General features: G+C 39.3%; 2 protein-coding genes across 2 annotated transcripts; both read left to right on the top strand.

The window, feature by feature from the left end:
* The first annotated feature begins 73 nt into the window (after positions 1–73).
* Positions 74–2995, top strand: LOC117802466. The gene is made up of 2 exons (XM_034661728.1): positions 74–590; positions 2410–2995. The coding sequence occupies exons 1-2, from the start codon at positions 568–570 to the stop codon at positions 2993–2995; spliced, it is 609 nt and encodes a 202-aa protein (XP_034517619.1). The 5' UTR covers positions 74–567.
* MSMO1 (methylsterol monooxygenase 1) lies at positions 2814–20158 on the top strand. Its single transcript, XM_034661413.1, has 6 exons — positions 2814–2942; positions 8375–8660; positions 15015–15160; positions 16987–17116; positions 18282–18436; positions 19144–20158. The coding sequence occupies exons 2-6, from the start codon at positions 8406–8408 to the stop codon at positions 19337–19339; spliced, it is 882 nt and encodes a 293-aa protein (XP_034517304.1). The 5' UTR covers positions 2814–2942; positions 8375–8405; the 3' UTR covers positions 19340–20158.
* The last annotated feature ends 411 nt before the right edge of the window (positions 20159–20569 follow it).

The raw sequence follows: 20569 nt of genomic DNA, 5'->3' as shown, positions 1-20569 counted from the left end.
ACATACAAAAGCATTCCTGGCTTGTTCTATTATTATCTGACAAAGAGAGCTCAGAAGTTAAGGCAGAGAGATGTTTTAGAAATCCTGCCAAGGGAACAGTACCAGGTTTGAGCAGAGTTCAAGGCTAGATTTGGGTACCTGCATTGTGAAGCAACTCTGCTGCCTGCTTTGCTTGGATCTGTGCCTTGTTGGCCAAAAGCACTGGTGGCTACGGTTAAGGTAGATGACGTGTATACAGCTAGGAGACTTTGACTTCTCTTCCTTTTCCTTGTGGACTCTGGCATGTGATTCCTGGTTTTTATCATCATCTCTTATAGCATGAGGACCTAGGTATTTATAAGCTCAGCTGCTGATGGGTTATGAAAGTTCGCTTTTAATAGCTACAAGGACAGCATAATATTACACAGTGATGTGCTAAACAAGCCTGCCTCTTGTTTCAGCTTGATCTTGAGCAAACTGCCTCCCACTGACTTGTATGGCAGCCAGTGCCTCATTTTGGAGAAGAGGTTACATGGGAGAGTGGAATCACACTTTGAGTCAAGACTCTGGGGTTCCAGCCCTGGTTTCATGACTCCAAGAAAAAAAGCAGTGTATGTATTGGAAAATCCATGGGTGTAAGAATTAAAAGGCTCTGAATTTGCATCCCCCTCTATTAGCTGCTAGCTTTGACTTTGAACATGTTACCTAACCTCTGACCTTTATCTTTCTGCTCTAAAATGGCAACAGCAATGTCTGTGTCACAAGGTTATTGTGGAATTTGAAAGAAATGATGTATGTGAATGTACCTGGAATACAGAGTACCCTCAATAAATTACCACTTTTGTTACTGTTCTCTTTCCCACAATCTCTTTATTGTATTTCCCCACAATCTTTTTATTGTGGGGAAATACGTGAGCTGAGCTGCTGTATCTATATTTCCTTTCAGCTCTAAATGTCCAAGATTTAAAACAGTAATTTGACCCCTCCAATACATACACCTGTTCTGATTTAGAAAATATATCTACTGTGGTAGGACTCTAAGTCAGAAATGATAACCAACATTTACTGAGCACTTCCTCTATTCCACGTACTATGCAAATGGCCTTACATACATATTATTTACCATCATAAACTCTTTTACAAAGGTACTAGATAAAACTTTGAGGAGTTAGCACACTGCTAATTGACAAAGCCTGGTAAATATGACCCCATAGTGCATGTTCTTAAGAGTACTGGAGAAAGCGCAGCAGGTTTGGGCAGATGGAAAAGCGGACTGTAGATGCAGTCACACCTGCAACCTCAGCCAATAAGAGGGAGAGCTCTGGAGCTGGTGAGGGGCTGGGCCATTGTACTCCTGCATCAACCAGTCACTGGACTCAGGCTGCCCCCAGGAAAGGGGGTGTGCCAGTGGGGAGAGGTGGCTCTTTGCCAACACACGGTAGGGTGAATGCCTGCTTCAGTCCTGAAGAAGGGGACCTGAGTGGTGCACTCCATGGCACCATTCACCGTCCTTCACAGGCCTCCTAAAGACAGGGTCTGACCACCCAAAAGACAGATCCCATTTATTTTCATTTGATTTGACCTCACTGTCATGATACTTCACAGACATGCCTTCGTCAGACATGGGGCAGTTAGGCAAGACAGCAGAGGTCACTGAACCTAATTAGAGACATACCTCAAGAGGGAACTTCCTCAAGCAGATGATAACCTGAATTGATAGGTGATGGGGAGGAGAGGGCTGATTATTTCAGACAGAAAAACCAGTTTGAGCATAGCCCTGAGAGAAACAACAGCATCCTGTTTCCTGAAACTACTGAATAGAAAATGCCTTCCACTAGACCAAATGGTGCCTTTGTGCGAACTTTCAGAAGGTACTCTTAAGTTTAAATTCGTATGTTATTACACCGTACACGCTACCATTATTCCCTCGTACACAAGTATTTTAGTGTTGAGAGATGGCTGAGATGAGGCCAAGGCAGCACAGAGAAGTTGCAAGTGTGTGAAATTCTCTGTGCCCTGCACCGCCCCCCTCCTTGCCCCAGATGTTCTGGAGCTCCCTGTTCCCCTGGGGATTACACCTGGGCGTTCTCGCAGCCCACGCACTATCCGCCAGGTCAAGGCCTTAACCCCCTTCAGGGGAGCAGCCATCTGCCAGCTGTTACGTCAAATAATCTTCTAAACTTTTCCGAGCTTCCTGTTTTTTCATCTGCAAAATGGGGATAACGATAACTCTCTTGATGATCGCAGGATATATACTGCGTTGGAAATTCTCTCTCTCTCTCTCTCTCTCTCTCTATTAGTTTATTAAAGGATACTGGGGCTGGGGAAACAAGGTAGGAGAAGGATCTAAATCCAAGGTACACCAGAGAAGGCGGAGCTATCTGTAAACACAAAACAGTCAAAACTGCATTTATGCTATTCTCTTCCCAGGTTTTGGCGAAGCGACTGCTACACAAATCACATCTTAAAGTCGCGGGGAGGACGCCCTGGTGCCCTCTTACCGGGACAGCGCTGGCGCTGCAGGAACTACGGAGGAACCCAGGTTGCCAAGGCAACTCGCTGCAGCGGCCCGCCTGTACTGGCCGTCCGTGTCCCGCCCCCTCACGCCGTCACGCGCCCTCGCGCTTCCCCGCCTCCAGGCCCGCTGCGTCGCTGGCTACTGGCTAGTCGCCTCGGTCTCACTATCCTCACTCCATCCGCAGAGCCAATGGCTGGGATCGCCAGGGATTCGTTCACGCGAGTCACACGATGCCAGCAACCTCGAGAACCAATCACAGTGCTTGGAAGGCGGGTTGGGAGCCCTCACAAGCCAATAACGGCAAAGGAAGCCGGCCTCGCGCTCTTGGCTCCACCCCCGACGCGGAGAGACAGGTTCCGAGGCTGCGGCACCTGGCCGGGTCTGGGTGACCGTGGCCCTCAGTTCTCGCGCGGCCGTCCAGGTGAAGGGTCTGGAAAAGAAGCCGGTAGGTCAGGAAGCGGGAGCGGCTGGCTCCGGCCAGCTGCTGTGTGGTGTTGAGGGGAGCGGGGTCCGGCGTGGTTGCGCACTCAGGCGCCAGTGCCGGATGTGAGCACGGCAGCCAAGGGGAACAGGTGAAAGCGGTGCGAAACCTTAAATGATGGAATTGGGCTGGGGCATGTTTCCTGCCCTTTAAGAGTTTTATAGTCATCGAAGACAGGAGATATTAGGAGATAGTTAACAGCACAGGGTGAAAGAGTGATGACAATTTTACAAAAACGGAAGTACTACCGGGGAGATAAGATCTGTTGTGTTTGTGCAGTGGAGGGTGGTGTGGTTGGGAAGGGCGTTTGTGAGGCGGTTACTGAAGGATGAATAGGAGTTGGATAGGGTGACATTACCGGCAAGGTAATGTGTCCGTTACACATGAAATATAAGAATATGGCGAGGTGGGAGATGCGAGAGAAGAGTGGGGAAGGCCTGGTAGGGCCTGTTTTGCGTGGCTGAGGGCCTTGGTCTTTGTCTTTAAGGGAGCCACTCCCTTGAAATTTGTTTAATGAAGGGGGTTAACTCACCTGTTTAGATAATATCCTGGCATTGTATCGATTCAGGAGGATAAGCATGGAGATTGGGCAACTCCAGCAAATACGGGAACTTCTGCAGTTCGGGCTCAACTGAGGTATAGGACCGAGGGACAGACACTGGCTGACTGTCTTCGGACAGCTAAACTTGAGGGTTTCTCAGAGAATCCATATAACTTTTTTTTTTTTTCTGAGGATAGAGCAGGCTTTCAGTCAATCAGGTTGCACAAGGATGAGAAAAGGAAAAGAAACTTCACTCTTTATTTCTCCTCCCCTCTCCTCTCCAATTCCTAGTTTTTCCTTTTGTTCATTTGGCAAAGTTGTATCCATTTTCCTTTCTTGTGTTGGGAGAGTAAACTCCTGAATGTTAATTAAACCAAGTATCTCTAAATTGGGAGGGAGTTTGAAGGCTTAATTTAGCCAGGAGAGACTTAGAACATTCTTTTGGAAATGACTAAATAGGTGATGGAGCAGTTTGCCAGATTAGAGGTTAAAGAAGAGAATTTGTCAAGGTTGCAGAGAGCAGTTTCTGAACTTTGGACCCGTTGATTTTGATGGGCTTCTGAACTGCCTGGTTGGAGATGGCCAGTAGAGTTTTAGATAATCAGAACCTGGAGTTTAGTAGAGAGGGCTAGGGATAGAAAGGTTGTGGAGATCAGTGTGTTTTTAAAACAGGAAATAGTTACCATCTCTGTAGGTACTCTGAAATAGTTAGAAAGGAGTAAGGAAGCATTCTTGGGAAACTAGCCTCAATCTCAAGTCTTCCTTTCTCAAAAGCTGTAGCACAAACATACTAAATCAGAAAGTTGAGTCTTTGGATCTGATGTGCCTTCTGCTCAAAACATTCCCTGTTCCTCCTACCCCACCCCACTTTACCCTCTTTTAATCGGGTCACCTCCCCCTTATGCTCCAGGCCTCAGTTTAGATGGCATCTTTGTTTAAGAACTCTTTCCTGGTCCTCTGTGTTCTAGCACTCTATATTTCCAACCTGTTATTGTTCTTATCACATAATTGTATGATAGTCTGGTTATTGCTTTGTATTCCTCATTAGAGTTTGTAGTTTGAAGTCCGGTGAGGACAGCAGCTAGCACAGTAGCTGCACATAGTAGCACAGATTTCATCAGAGTGAATACATGTGAATCCCAGGAACCAAGGAAGGAGAGTATTTTAAGGACAGAAGTATCAAATCTTCAGATTGGTCAAATAAAATAAAATGTAAAGAATGTTTGTTGGATTTGGCAGCTAGGAGATCCTTCCTTAGTGGTTGTATTAGTAAGAGTAAATTCGGTGCTGTGATGAGAACAGAAAGCAGATTGTAATAGCTTGAGAGTCAATGGGAAATGTGAAAATGAAGACAGGCTATCTAGGATAATCTTTAAGGAGCCTTGAGAAAGCTGTAGGAATTATTCCCTTCTTACTATAATGTTTATTGTGTGCTTTATTATTTCTGATTACAGTAGGGCATAAGGGATGAGTGCATAGGCTCCCCCACTTAATATTTTTGTAACTTGGGGTACAAAAGTTGTTTACTTTTTCTAAACCTCAGTTTTTCAATTATAAAATAGAGATAATAAAATTACCTACTTCATGAAAGTGTGGTAAGGATTAAAGTCTTCGGAGAGAGAACATTCAGAACTCTTAAAACACAGTTCCTGGCATATAAGAAGTGCTCAAAATTGTTAGCTTCTTATAGCTACTATGTGTCGGTCCTATGTTAAGTACTTCACATGCTCTAGGTCTTGGACCCATTAGAACTATTGTTTTTCTTTTTTCAGCTTTATGGAGGTATAATTGACAGGTAAAGTTGTAAGATATTTAAAGTGTACATTGTGGTGATTTAATACACACACACACACACATACACACATACACGCACATTGTGAAAAGATCTCCACCATCTAGTTACTATTGTTATTCTGTACATTTTGCAGATGATAAAACTGAGGCTCAGGGAAGTTATATAACTTGCTCAAGGTCACACAGCTAGTAAGTGGTGTTGGTTCAACATTGCCAAGTTTGGCAATGACCTCATGAAAAATGAGAATTGGAATGATTGTTTTACCTTAAAAGTTAGAAGACTGAAGATATCTTGGTGTGAGTGGGAGCTAGATTGCAAGCAGTTGAGTGAGTGGTATGGGTGAGAGCAAAGCAGGGGGAGGCTTTTTGTTGGTTTCTCCCTAGAGAAAGAAGTTGGTTCAAAGAAAAAGAAGAGGAACAGTGGTTTGGGGAAGAGGAGATACAGGTTAGGAAAGCTTCACTAGAAATGAAGACTTGAGTATATTTTTAAGCTTGAGGGGATGGACTTTGTGAAGAGAAGAAAAACGAAATATGAGAAAGGATAAGTGACAGACAAGTTCTCAGGTAAGGTGAGAACATAAGACTAGTCACTCTCAGGGTGAGTGAGAAAAAAATTTTGAGGTTGGGATGGCCCAGGATGTAACTGTAGCCTCCGGAGTATAAGTCATTTGAGAGTGGTAGTATAAGTCATTTGAGAGTGAGTAGGACAAAAAGATAAGGATGCAGAGCGAATTCAGAGAGCTGAAGAAGCTGGCTAAGCTTCCCGGTATCCTCCATGAGGAACAGGTCGGAGGTCAATATGGGAAGTGGGGCATTTTAAGCACTATTAAGAGTGCGGCCGAGGCTTAAAATAATTTTTTTAAAGTAGTCTATCATTGTTCATAGATTAGGAACAACAGTGAACATTTTTAGGAAAGTGACATTCTTTTTAAACTTGTCTTTTATGATTTGGTGTCGTATTACACTTATTATAAAGGTAAAGCATACTTGTGAGAAAATGATAATTGTAAGAAGGTATAAAATGGAAAGTAAAATTTTTCTCCTCTCCTCTGTAACCCCCCCCCCCAGCTGGGTGTGCACATATGCAGAGGCGCGCTATTACCTCTTGATCTCTTTTCCCTAAAGGTCACCACTCTCAATTCTAGGATATCCTTCCATACCTTTTCTGTGTCTGTGTGTGTGTGTTTGTTTGGGGGGGGTTGTCCGTCTAGGCATGAAAGTGCACAATATATAACCTTTTCACAAAAACAAAAGGGGGGCACTTGTTATCTGCATTATTCTGCAACTTGCTGTTTCACTTAACATTGTATCTTGGACATCTTTCTATGTAGAATATAGAAATTTTCCTTTTCTTTTAAATGGCTGTATAATTGTCTATGGAAGAAGTTGACTTAGGGTTTATTTAACTCCTTTCTTGTTGATGGACTTATTTCTGTTGTTTTTCTTTTTTCTTTGTTTTTGCTGCTATTAGCAGTGTTTCTTTCAGTCTTAGTATGCCTGAGTGAGAAAATTGCTGGGTCATAGGGTGTATTTATTTTGAATTGTGACAAATGTTGAATTTTTCTTCACAGGCCTAATCTCTCCATCAACGATGTATAATGGTTTCTGTTCCCCCAAATTGTTACCCTTACCAGTACTGGGTCCTGAACACTGAAACTTTTAAAGACTTTTGTTTTAGGGCATATTTCTTTATTTGAGTCAAACTGAGCTGCTTACTTGTTTAGTGAACATTTGTATTATATTTATCTTAACATGAACCCCTAGGGAATGGCCTTTATCATTTTTCCATTGGGTTTTTAGTCTTTTTCTAAAGCACGCTTTGCAGCCTTTTGTCATAAATGTTGGAAATATTTTTTTCCGGTTTGCCATTTCATCTTTGACTTTATTTATAATTGTCTATTTATTCCCCAATTAGAAGGATTTCATTTGTATGTAGTCTTATCTGGCAGACTTTTTCTTTATACGTTTGTGTGTTTGGTTTTGTTTTGTTTGGTTTTAAGTGACACTCGAACTCCACAATTGCTAATTGAAATTACAAGTTTTTCCACGGAGACTACATTGAAAAATCTCTTAAAGATCGTTTGAAATTCTTTTTTTTTTTTTTAAAGATTTTATTTATTTATTTATTTGACAGAGAGAGAGAGAGACAGCCAGTGAGAGAGGGAACACAGCAGGGGGAGTGGGAGAGAAAGAAGCAGGCTTCCTGCGGAGGAGCCTGATGTGGGGCTCGATCCCATAACACCAGGATCACGCCCTGAGCCGAAGGCAGACACTTAATGACTGAGCCACCCAGGCGCCCCGATAGTTTGAAATTCTTTGTCCACTTTTGTTCTTTTAGATCCTGCTCTTGAAAGTTAATGTGCGGCTTTTATTTTTTTTAGTTTTAGAAGAATTTATTTATTTATTTATTTATTTATTTACTTATTTAGAGGGAGAGAGTTCTGTGCTCACGCCTGTGCCCTTGTAAGGGAGGGGGAGTAGCAGGGAGTGAGGGCCAGGGAGGGGGAAAGAATCTCAGGTGAACTCTGCCTGTGGAGCAGGGGCTGGGCTAGATCTCATGACCCTGAGATATGACCTGAGCAGCAACTAAGAGTCTGACACTTAACTGATTTAGCCACCCAGATGCCCCAACTTGTGGCTTGCGTATTTGTTTATTTATTTAAATTCAGTTAATTAACTATAATGTATTGTTTGTTTCAGGGGTACAGGTCAGTGATTCATCAGTCCTATATAATACCCATTGTTCATTACAACACATAAACTCCCCATTGTCCATCACCCAGTTACTCCATCCTCCCACCCCCCTCCCCTCCAGCAACCCTCAGTTTGTTTCCTAATATTAAGAGTCTCTTAAATCAGTGTCTTCAAATGGACATGGTGATGATATCCAGTAGACTTTTTTTTTTTTATCACATGTTTAGGACCTGAGAATTGGTACTTTAGTATTTGTTATTTTTTAAATGATCAGAAGATGAATTTAAAAAATTATGTTCTGGGAATTTCATTGTTTGGCTTACTTGGTTTGCTTGCTTGCTTATTTATTTTTTATTTGCTTTTACAGAATTCTAAGGCTTTCTGCAGAGATTTGAAAAATGGCAACAAATGAAAGTATCAGCATCTTTAGTTCAGCATCCTTGGCTGTGGAGTATGTGGATTCACTTTTACCTGAGAACCCTCTACAAGAACCATTTAAAAATGCTTGGAACTATATGTTGAATAATTATACAAAGTTCCAGATTGCAACATGGGGATCCCTGATAGTTCATGAGATCCTTTATTTCTTGTTCTGTTTACCTGGATTTTTGTTTCAATTTATACCTTACATGAAAAAGTACAAAATTCAAAAGGTGAGTGTGATGGGCTTGCAATGAAATGTTATCATTCATGTTGAATATTTTAAAAGTAAATGTAACTTTGTTTTGAGAGAACCTAGATCAGGGTTGTGTAATAGAAATAGAAAGAAGAAACATGTAATTTTACATTTTCTGATAGAATACATAAAAATATATAAAGAAATAGGGAAATTAATTTTAATAATTTATTTAATACAATAAATTGAAACATTTCAACAACCAATCAGAATTTAAAAGTACTTAATGGGATATTTTATGTTCACATTCTCACAAGAAGTCTTTGAAATCGGGTGTTTTACATTAATTTTAGTCCATCTAGGTTTAGACTAGCCATATTTAAAGTGTTCAGTAGCCACATATTTCCAGTTCCTGCCACATTGGACAGCCCTATATCATTATTGATAATGTTTCAAGAATAATTTGTTAAATTGTGCTTTCAGTAGATGTGACATTTATCTAATTTGGGTTTATAATCTTTAAACTAGCTGGAAAGAGAAGTTATGGGGATTTGTAGCTACTTTGCAATTCACTCCAACTCCTGATGTCTCAGCCACTAAGTGTATGTGGGCTATTAAAAGTTTTGTTTTTTCCTTAAATATATGATGGTGGTTCTGCAGGATTCATGTCATCCCAGATGAGGAGTCATGATGCTGCTACATTCTAGATATTTGCTTCACTGCACTGAATTCCTTGAGATTCCCACTGTGCATGACAAAGTGTTGGGATAGACACATGGCCTCTTCTCAGATGTAGTCACGCAGAAAATAGTGAACTCTACCACTATGAAGACTAGAGCTTGACAGGGTGCCTGGAACAGAATCTGGACTAGCTTATCAGAGGTGATTTATCAGCCCTTGGCAAACCCATGGTAGTATCTAATACTTGCTCTAAAAAGTCATGCCAAACTAAAACTCAGGGGCACATGGTCTTGGTAGAAAATGGACGTCTTGAGCACTTTTACCTGTGGAGACTAATTTGTACTCACCAAGGGTGGCAGTCAAGGTGCACATTTTCTCCCATCAGTCTCTTAGCCCTCTTGCCTCTCCCAGGGAATCTCACTTCAAGTGCTCACTCAGGTGCTGTCGTTGATCCACTCTGGGGATAGTGCGCGGGGTCAGGCCACTAGACTCTAAGCCAAAGGAGGGAGGAGCAAAAGGAAAAGGGGAGGAAATAAAAAGGGACATGCCCAAAGGGGAGTATCCTGTTAACCCTAAATTAATAACAGGGGTTCCAAAATGTTTTTTATAATGGCCTGCTTTGAAAGGCAGAATTTAGTTTGGTTGTCTAAGTTCTCCTGTATGTTTGGGGTGATTCTGGCCACAGTGTCACCCCTGTATTTGTTTATAGGGGGGATTCGTGGTGTGTCTGGTTGGACCAAAGTATCATTGTCCTCCTCCTCCCCTCTGCCCTTCACTCACTGGTCAGAGGTGGTAACTTTTCGAGAAAGAGGAAGGTCTTTTTTGGTTAAGGTTTTTTGCATGACTTTAAAATAAACTGTGGCAAAAGACAGTACAAGTAATTGTCTAGTTCGTTACAGGTAGTTATTTATAAACAAATTGAAAGTCTGGGTAGTGTGGTTTCACATTGCCTTGTCTTTCTTTGAGTTTCACAACTGTTAAAAATCCTTGCTTTGAGCTTTTTTAATACGAAAATGAATTGTGATGTAAGTCAGTACAAGTTTTCACAAAACGAGGGTTTATTTTTTTTAATTTATTTATTATTTATTTATTTTAAAAAGATTTTATTTATTTATTTGACAGAAAGAGACAGCCAGTGAGAGAGGGAACACAAGCAGGGGGAGTGGGAGAGGAAGAAGCAGGCTCCCAGTGGAGGAGCCCGATGTGGGGCTCGATCCCAGAACGGATCATCCCCTGAGCCGAAGGCAGACGCTTAACAACTGAGCCACCCAGGCGCCCCATAAAACAAGAGGGTTTAAAGACAAGCAACAAAATTAGTAAAGTTAATTACAAGTTTATGCATTTTGAAGCACTTGAGAGCACAGGAAGGTGTTGCTGGTGGTGATGAAGATAGCAGCTTTCAAACAGAATAGACTACCAGACATAACATGCTTTAGACAGTGAGATGTCTTGGGGCGCCTGGGTGGCTCAGTCGTTAAGCGTCTGTCTTTGGCTCAGGGCGTGATCCCAGAGTCCTGGGATCTAGCCCCGCACCGGGCTCCTCCGCTGGGAGCCAGCTTCTTCCTCTCCCACTTCCCCCACTTCCTTCTCTCTCTGGCTGTGTCTCTCTCTGTCAAATAAATAAATAAAATCTTTAAAAAAAAAAAAAAGAAAGTGAGATGTCTTAATCGTTGTCTAGGAGTTTTCCTCAAGGGGGTATATACTAAAACCTTTTTTTTTTTTAAGATTTTATTTATTTGTGTATTTATTTATTTATTATTTATTATTCACCTATTTTTGAGAGAGAGAACACGTGCAGGGGAGAGGGAGAAGCAGGCTCGCCACTGAGCAGGGAGCCCAACATGGGGCTCAATCCCAGGACCCTGGGATCATGACTGAGCCGAGGGCAGACACTTAACTGACTAAGCTGCCCAGGCGCCCCTAAAACCATTCTCTCTGAAGTCTGAAGTCAATTGTCCTAATAGTATTCCTTCATATTAAGATGTAGTTATATATAAAGTAAAATATGGTAAACCCTGATATTCCACTAGGTGTTAGTATTTCATTGTTCACTATCTTTTAAGCTAATTTGTGCACACTTTAAATAGTATGACATGACTTTTTAGTCATAATTAATTTTTGTGTTAATTTCTGCAGCTAAATGGGTATCAGATTCGAACTAGGATATTAAAAGTCTGTTAAACATAGTTTCTAGGGAGAAATTGCCCGCGCTAGATTTATCTTGTCCTCAGTCACAGACTGGAGGTTTGGAGTAGTGAAGTCAGATAATCTCAGAGTAGAGGTAGCCAGTGACAAATTATCTTGTCTAATCCCTTCATTTTATTGTTGAGGAAACTGAGTTGTGAGCATCACAGAGCCAGTTAACTAGTTAATAAAGGCCCTGAGATTGGAGACTGGCTCTCTAGATTGGTTATCAGTTGAATGCTTTTCCTTTTTTTTGTTAGGGAAGAGAACTCAAAGAATTTTAAAAACAGCAACAAAAAAAAGAATTTTAAGTCCAGAACTGGAAACCTAGCTTTTAGTTAGTCCTGGTTCTAATCACTGCCTGTACGATCCTGGGCAAGGTAGTTGACTTCTTTGGGCTTCTGCCAATGAGCAGTAGTTTCCATACTTGGGATATTACTTAGTTAAAAAAGTGTCACTGGCAAATGTTTGAATGTTTAAGTAAGGACATTTAAAACAAAACAATAACTATTATTTATTATCACCATCTTTTTGTAAAACCAAAAGTACTTTTTCTTATCTAACTGCAGCCATCTAAGGATTTATTTATTTATTTGAGAGAGTGCGCGCATGCTCATACATGAGCACAAGAAGGGGGAGAGGGAGAAGCAGATTCCCCACTGAGCAGGGAGACATGTAGGGCTCAGTTTTTTATATGCCTTGCTAAGCAAGTCGATATCCTGATGAGGTTTTTTGAACATTTACTACATTGATCTTACTTTTCTTGTTTTGGCTTTCATCTCTGAACATCGTTATCTGTGGGCAGTTAACTGTCCATTCTTTGGGAACCACTGGACCCATTTCCCCATTTCTGAAGTTCTTCCAGCTCAGAGAGTTTATATTTCTATCATCAGATATGAACAAAAATATGTTTATTTCTGGGAACGAGTACCGCTGAATGGCTGGCAGCATTGATTTCCCTTTGTAGTAAAGGCTTCCAGCGCTGCCTGCAGGGCTGCCGCAACAGTGGGGAGAACCCACCTGTGATCTTAGCATAACACACTGCTGCTCTGAAATTCCTGGGTGACGGAAGGAAATGATCTGTGGGCCGCAAAGACTGGACAGTTACTCATTCTGTAGTGTTTCTTTGGTTTGTTTGAGATCATTATGCCTGGGTTTGTCTGTTAACAGTTTCTTCACCTANTAACAGTTTCTTCACCTGTTTAAACTAGTGATCACAGTTGTCAAGAATTTAGAAGGGGAGGAGGCTGTGATTCCTGACTATGTGACAGTAACATAGTCACTGTAATATGGAATTCACATCATAAGATTAATTAAATAACGTAGAATTAAGGTCNCTGTTAACAGTTTCTTCACCTATTTAAACTAGTGATCACAGTTGTCAAGAATTTAGAAGGGGAGGAGGCTGTGATTCCTGACTACGTGACAGTAACATAGTCACTGTAATATGGAATTCACATCATAAGATTAATTAAATAACGTAGAATTAAGGTCACACTTCCCCCACTTCCTTCTCTCTCTGGCTGTGTCTCTCTCTGTCAAATAAATAAATAAAATCTTTAAAAAAAAAAAAAAGAAAGTGAGATGTCTTAATCGTTGTCTAGGAGTTTTCCTCAAGGGGGTATATACTAAAACCTTTTTTTTTTTTAAAGATTTTATTTATTTGTGTATTTATTTATTTATTATTTATTATTCACCTATTTTTGAGAGAGAGAACACGTGCAGGGGAGAGGGAGAAGCAGGCTCGCCACTGAGCAGGGAGCCCAACATGGGGCTCAATCCCAGGACCCTGGGATCATGACTGAGCCGAGGGCAGACACTTAACTGACTAAGCTGCCCAGGCGCCCCTAAAACCATTCTCTCTGAAGTCTGAAGTCAATTGTCCTAATAGTATTCCTTCATATTAAGATGTAGTTATATATAAAGTAAAATATGGTAAACCCTGATATTCCACTAGGTGTTAGTATTTCATTGTTCACTATCTTTTAAGCTAATTTGTGCACACTTTAAATAGTATGACATGACTTTTTAGTCATAATTAATTTTTGTGTTAATTTCTGCAGCTAAATGGGTATCAGATTCGAACTAGGATATTAAAAGTCTGTTAAACATAGTTTCTAGGGAGAAATTGACCACGCTAGATTTATCTTGTCCTCAGTCACAGACTGGAGGTTTGGAGTAGTGAAGTCAGATAATCTCAGAGTAGAGGTAGCCAGTGACAAATTATCTTGTCTAATCCCTTCATTTTATTGTTGAGGAAACTGAGTTGTGAGCATCACAGAGCCAGTTAACTAGTTAATAAAGGCCCTGAGATTGGAGGCTGGCTCTCTAGATTGGTTATCAGTTGAATGCTTTTCCTTTTTTTTGTTAGGGAAGAGAACTCAAAGAATTTTAAAAACAGCAACAAAAAAAAGAATTTTAAGTCCAGAACTGGAAACCTAGCTTTTAGTTAGTCCTGGTTCTAATCACTGCCTGTACGATCCTGGGCAAGGTAGTTGACTTCTTTGGGCTTCTGCCAATGAGCAGTAGTTTCCATACTTGGGATATTACTTAGTTAAAAAAGTGTCACTGGCAAATGTTTGAATGTTTAAGTAAGGACATTTAAAACAAAACAATAACTATTATTTATTATCACCATCTTTTTGTAAAACCAAAAGTACTTTTTCTTATCTAACTGCAGCCATCTAAGGATTTATTTATTTATTTGAGAGAGTGCGCGCATGCTCATACATGAGCACAAGAAGGGGGAGAGGGAGAAGCAGATTCCCCACTGAGCAGGGAGACATGTAGGGCTCAGTTTTTTATATGCCTTGCTAAGCAAGTCGATATCCTGATGAGGTTTTTTGAACATTTACTACATTGATCTTACTTTTCTTGTTTTGGCTTTCATCTCTGAACATCGTTATCTGTGGGCAGTTAACTGTCCATTCTTTGGGAACCACTGGACCCATTTCCCCATTTCTGAAGTTCTTCCAGCTCAGAGAGTTTATATTTCTATCATCAGATATGAACAAAAATATGTTTATTTCTGGGAACGAGTACCGCTGAATGGCTGGCAGCATTGATTTCCCTTTGTAGTAAAGGCTTCCAGCGCTGCCTGCAGGGCTGCCGCAACAGTGGGGAGAACCCACCTGTGATCTTAGCATAACACACTGCTGCTCTGAAATTCCTGGGTGACGGAAGGAAATGATCTGTGGGCCGCAAAGACTGGACAGTTACTCATTCTGTAGTGTTTCTTTGGTTTGTTTGAGATCATTATGCCTGGGTTTGTTAACAGTTTCTTCACCTGTTTAAACTAGTGATCACAGTTGTCAAGAATTTAGAAGGGGAGGAGGCTGTGATTCCTGACTATGTGACAGTAACATAGTCACTGTAATATGGAATTCACATCATAAGATTAATTAAATAACGTAGAATTAAGGTCACCTAGAAACATTACAGAAACAATTAGGAATTCACTCTTAAGTTTCAAGTCAAACTACTGATAGCAGAGGCTAATACTAAATATTGTGATTTTTCTCCATAGGATAAACCAGAAACATGGGAAAACCAGTGGAAATGTTTTAAAGTAATTCTCTTTAATCACTTTTGTATCCAGCTTCCTTTGATCTGTGGAACTTATTATTTTACAGAGTATTTTAATATACCTTATGATTGGGAAAGAATGCCAAGNAGAGAGAACACGTGCAGGGGAGAGGGAGAAGCAGGCTCGCCACTGAGCAGGGAGCCCAACATGGGGCTCAATCCCAGGACCCTGGGATCATGACTGAGCCGAGGGCAGACACTTAACTGACTAAGCTGCCCAGGCGCCCCTAAAACCATTCTCTCTGAAGTCTGAAGTCAATTGTCCTAATAGTATTCCTTCATATTAAGATGTAGTTATATATAAAGTAAAATATGGTAAACCCTGATATTCCACTAGGTGTTAGTATTTCATTGTTCACTATCTTTTAAGCTAATTTGTGCACACTTTAAATAGTATGACATGACTTTTTAGTCATAATTAATTTTTGTGTTAATTTCTGCAGCTAAATGGGTATCAGATTCGAACTAGGATATTAAAAGTCTGTTAAACATAGTTTCTAGGGAGAAATTGCCCGCGCTAGATTTATCTTGTCCTCAGTCACAGACTGGAGGTTTGGAGTAGTGAAGTCAGATAATCTCAGAGTAGAGGTAGCCAGTGACAAATTATCTTGTCTAATCCCTTCATTTTATTGTTGAGGAAACTGAGTTGTGAGCATCACAGAGCCAGTTAACTAGTTAATAAAGGCCCTGAGATTGGAGGCTGGCTCTCTAGATTGGTTATCAGTTGAATGAATGCTTTTCCTTTTTTTTGTTAGGGAAGAGAACTCAAAGAATTTTAAAAACAGCAACAAAAAAAAGAATTTTAAGTCCAGAACTGGAAACCTAGCTTTTAGTTAGTCCTGGTTCNGTAGATAAAGATTTGATTTTGATACTCACTCATGGTTTATTGTCCAGTTAAAATATCCTTCATGTTTATCTTCTTTCTTCATTTGTTCTAAACTTTAGAAGTAAATTAAATGTAGAAAAGTAAGCCATAGTAGAAGCTTAAAACATTTCCCATTTTTCTTTCTGAGTTTTGATGTAATATTTTATTGGAAAGTTATTTATTTATTTAGGGTGGAAAGTAATTTGTTACATCAAAAGTTTCAGTAGCATCCTTTATATGATTTTATACAGATACACCCGCTTATACCAAGAAAAACTATATTACATTTTAAGTCTGAAATGAATAAAAAGAAAAGAGAGTAATTTTGAGGTTTTTTGAAAGTTGTGTCTGTATAGACGCAGGTATATATAACCTGATCACTAGTTGTGTTCAAATAATATTTGTATTCAACTATCTGCTCGTGACATAACCTGAATACAGATATACCAACATATAGGTGTATACTTTTTCTTTGTAATATATGTAATATAAAAGTTAGTGTATGTGTTTATTTGTATATAAAATATATTTTGCCCATTGCACTTATGTCCCTCTCTGGTGGAAAAAAGTGATGATTTTACTATTGATAATCTCAGTTCAAGTCCCTCATCAATATTACTCTTTTCCTAGAAGCTTTGGACTTTGTTTCTTAACTTTGATTTTATACATGTGAAATTTTTTTGAGTTTTTGTTTTTGTTTTTTTTTAAGTAGGCTCCACACCAACATTCGGCTTGAACTCATGACCCTGAAGTCAAGAGTTGCATGTTCTACCTACTAAGCCAGCCAGGTGGCCCCTGTACATGTGAATTTTTAAAAAATGAATTAGAATTGGGTTAGTGGTCTATCTCTTTAACCCTGCCTCAGGAGGTATTCTCTAGCCACCTTGTACGTAGCGGTTGTGAGAGTCTGTTGATCAGTGTATCCAGGCTGGTCAAGCTGGTTAGTGCTTATTTGGTTTCATGTAATTCCTCAAACAGTGATCCCAAGTAAAAGTTTAGATTGTTTAAGTATAAGTTATTTTATACTCACTATAGTATTTTCATCCTAAAGGTGTACGCTTTTGGTAAGATGCTTTGGCTGTGCAGTGATCGAGGATACCTGGCACTATTTCCTGCACAGGCTCTTGCATCACAAAAGAATATATAAATATATTCATAAAGTTCATCATGAGTTTCAGGTATGTTAGAATTATTTTTAATACATTTTTTCTATTAGAAGCAAAATGCTTTTTTAAAATCTTCTGAGGTTTTAAAAAAATTATCAGTGGTGTTTTTATTTCTTTCTCTTTGGCATGAACATGTGAAGAACATACACACACACACACACACACACACACACACACAACCAGTTCTATACATTTTCAAGAAAAGTGTTACATGAAATAATTCAGTCTCTCATTTGGGCCCAGACCACTATCCTGTCACAGTTGGTACGTGGCAGATTAATAGAGACCATAGTGATGTTAAGGTCATTAAATTGGACCCCAAAACAATGAACCTTTCGTCTTTCAATTTCTAAAACAATCACTGACTTGTTTGCTGAACACATTTCCACCTCATTCCGACTCCCACAAAAACCAATTTTATCAGAGCTGCTTTGATGTACCTTTGGCAAACTGGTTATGTCGATATGTTCCACATTGGCCCTGATTACATGGTTTGCTAAATCAAATATCCCTTTCTTGGCAGAACAAATTCAGAAGCATAAACCAAAATTAGAATTTAAGTCACTTGTTTAATGCCTTTATCTTAAACCATCAAAGGCAGTTACTAAGATTCTATTAAGGACATCCCTAGACCTTTTGATGTTTGGTAGGAACAAAAAGATGTTTTTATTGAGAATTACTGTTATTTGTTTATATATGTATGGCTAGATATATCTTATTTTATAAAACTGTATGCATAAATTAGAATATATGTATTTGTCACTGTTCTCCAGAGAAAATCAATAAGAGATACACACACACACAGAGATTTATTTTAAGGAACTGGCTCATGTGATTATGGGGCTTGGCAAGTCTGAAATGCGTAGGACGGACCACAGACTGGAAATTCAAGCAGGGTTTCTATTGCAGTCATGAGAATTCTTTTTTCTTCGTGACACCTCAGTCTTTGCTTTTAAGGCCTTCAGCTGGTTGGATAAAGCCTCCTTGTGTTATGGAGTTGGTCTCCCTTACTCAGAGTTTACCGATTTAAATGTTAGTCACATCTACAAAATACCCCCACAGCAATGTCCAGGCTGGTGTTTGACCAACGAAACAGTTGGGCACTGTAGCCTTGCTAAGCTGACACATAAAATTCACAGTCACAGTATATTAAGGAATTCTTACCTATTTATTTTAGGCTCCATTTGGAATGGAAGCTGAATATGCACATCCCTTGGAAACTCTGATTCTTGGAACTGGATTTTTCATTGGAATCGTGCTTTTATGTGATCACGTCATTCTCCTTTGGGCATGGGTGACTATTCGTTTGATAGAAACTATCGATGTCCATAGGTGAGTTATGGTTTCCAGTCAGGTCTAAGGTATCAAATATAAAATATCTTTGTTTTCATGGTCATAAGACTGTCTTTATTGCTAAGCAGACTAATAGGACAGATTAAATTGTAAAGGATGTCTCCTTCCTTCGTTCTTTCCTTGCACAGTTGTCTTTTCCCTTCTGCCCTCTCAGCTTCCTGAGGAAGGGAGGGGTGGCTGATTCAGAGCTGTGCAGTTGTGGCTATCAGATTCTAGATGTGTTGTGGGAAATAAAGGATACTCTACAAGAGTTGCTACATAGTGATTTTTAGGTTTAACCTTCTTAGTGCTTGATACTCATTTGACTTTTCCTAAAGGATACATATACTGTTACGGGCATTACAAACGGTGCTGAGAAAGCTCCTTTAAAACAGAAAAGAAAGATAATTCTTGAAAATCTTTGTCTAAAGATTCATTACTATAACCCCTCACTTTTCATCCCCTTTGTATAATAATTAAGTTTCGTAGTTCTTTCAAGGTTTTTATTTGAATTTCTTAAAATGGTTTCTAGAATATGTACTGTTTTTCTGTGAGTTTTTGTCTTGTGTAAACCTGTCAGAAACAAAGTGACTTAGGTAAAGTGGAATGTTATTTGAATTAGTTCATAGGCATATTACTGCCAGTGAAAGTGTCAGTTATTTGAAGTATATTTATTTCCTTAATAATCTTTATCATTTTTATTTCAGTGGTTATGATATTCCTCTCAACCCTTTAAATCTGATCCCTTTCTATGCCGGCTCTCGGCATCATGATTTCCACCACATGAACTTCATCGGAAACTATGCTTCAACATTTACATGGTGGGATAGGATTTTTGGAACAGACTCTCAATTTACTGCCTACTGTGAAAAGATGAAGAAGATTGAGAAAAAGACTGAATAAGTATCTCATCTAAACCTTCCTGAAGATACACTTTCCTGAATTGAAGCGAGTGGCTAACATTGCTTCTGCGGAGCAGAAATAAACATGTTTCTTGGCTGCGAAGTGATACAAAGAACATTAACAACCTTTAATTATCTTCCTGGTGGGAACTTTTTCTACTTTACATAAAAGTCCTGTATGTGTAGAAATAAGTAAATATATATTTAAGTACGATTTTCATGAGGAACTTGTAAAGGCCATGTTGCTAACCTTACAGAAAGGTTTTAAGTAATGGAAGAAGTATTAATCTAGGTCTCTCCCCACCCCATAGGCCTGAAGTTGAAATTGGTCTTTAAAATCTTTTAAATCTATAGTGGCCATTTCAGAAACTCTTAGTAGGGTGTTGGCCTCATATTGAACTTTAAACATTTTTTAGAATTTGCCTAAACCTCAAAGTATCGTGGGGTTGAACCATATCAAAAGACAGTGTGAGTGAGGCTGCCGAATCAGGAATAGCCAGCACAGAGAACGTCCACTCTTGTCCTGAGCCGAACGGCTTGGGCTGATTCTTTCTTTGAGAAGTCCTTTGGGATTGCACTGTACTACTGGTATCTATAAATTAAAGCATTTCTGAATTGTTGTAAGTGGAATATTTTAGTCTAAAGGTTTTCAGGTTACTTGAATTTTTTAAAAAAATTGAGCTTTATTTCTGCTATTTACCCTTTCATTTTTGTATATCAAGTTTTCATTATACTTAAAACTGTATCTTGAAACGTGAACTGACTTGCTGTATTTGCACTTTGAACTATTGAAATAAATGTGATTTTTTTGGTCTGATTATCCGGTTTCCAATTTTGAACATCAGTTGTTTTATTCTTAGAAGAAAAAGTACAGAAATCATTTAATTATTAAGTTTTGTAATAAAAGGAATAATTCTACTTTTTTTAAGTGCTTCATTTGCCAAAATTTTGGGGCAGTTTTAACATCTATCTATCAGGCTATGATTGTGGGGAATTCCATTGACTTAGTATTGAGACAGCTCTTTTCTCTGGTTAAAAGATGTATGCTTTCTGTACAGATGGAAGAATATAGTTAAACTTTTTAAGGCTGATTTAAATCTGGTATCTAGATTCTAAATCAAATAAAGAGTTGATAATTCTGACTTACTATATGATAGTACCAAATTGTTATTTATAATATGGAGCCATTTTCTGGTAAGTTTCTTTTCCTTCTTTTGAAAACACAGTAAAG

This window comes from Ailuropoda melanoleuca, chromosome 5 (genome assembly GCF_002007445.2).
Source record: "Ailuropoda melanoleuca isolate Jingjing chromosome 5, ASM200744v2, whole genome shotgun sequence".
In the NCBI taxonomy this organism is placed as follows: domain Eukaryota; kingdom Metazoa; phylum Chordata; class Mammalia; order Carnivora; family Ursidae; genus Ailuropoda; species Ailuropoda melanoleuca.
Note: the sequence above shows the minus strand (reverse complement) of the source record. Positions and strands in the feature narration are given on the sequence as shown.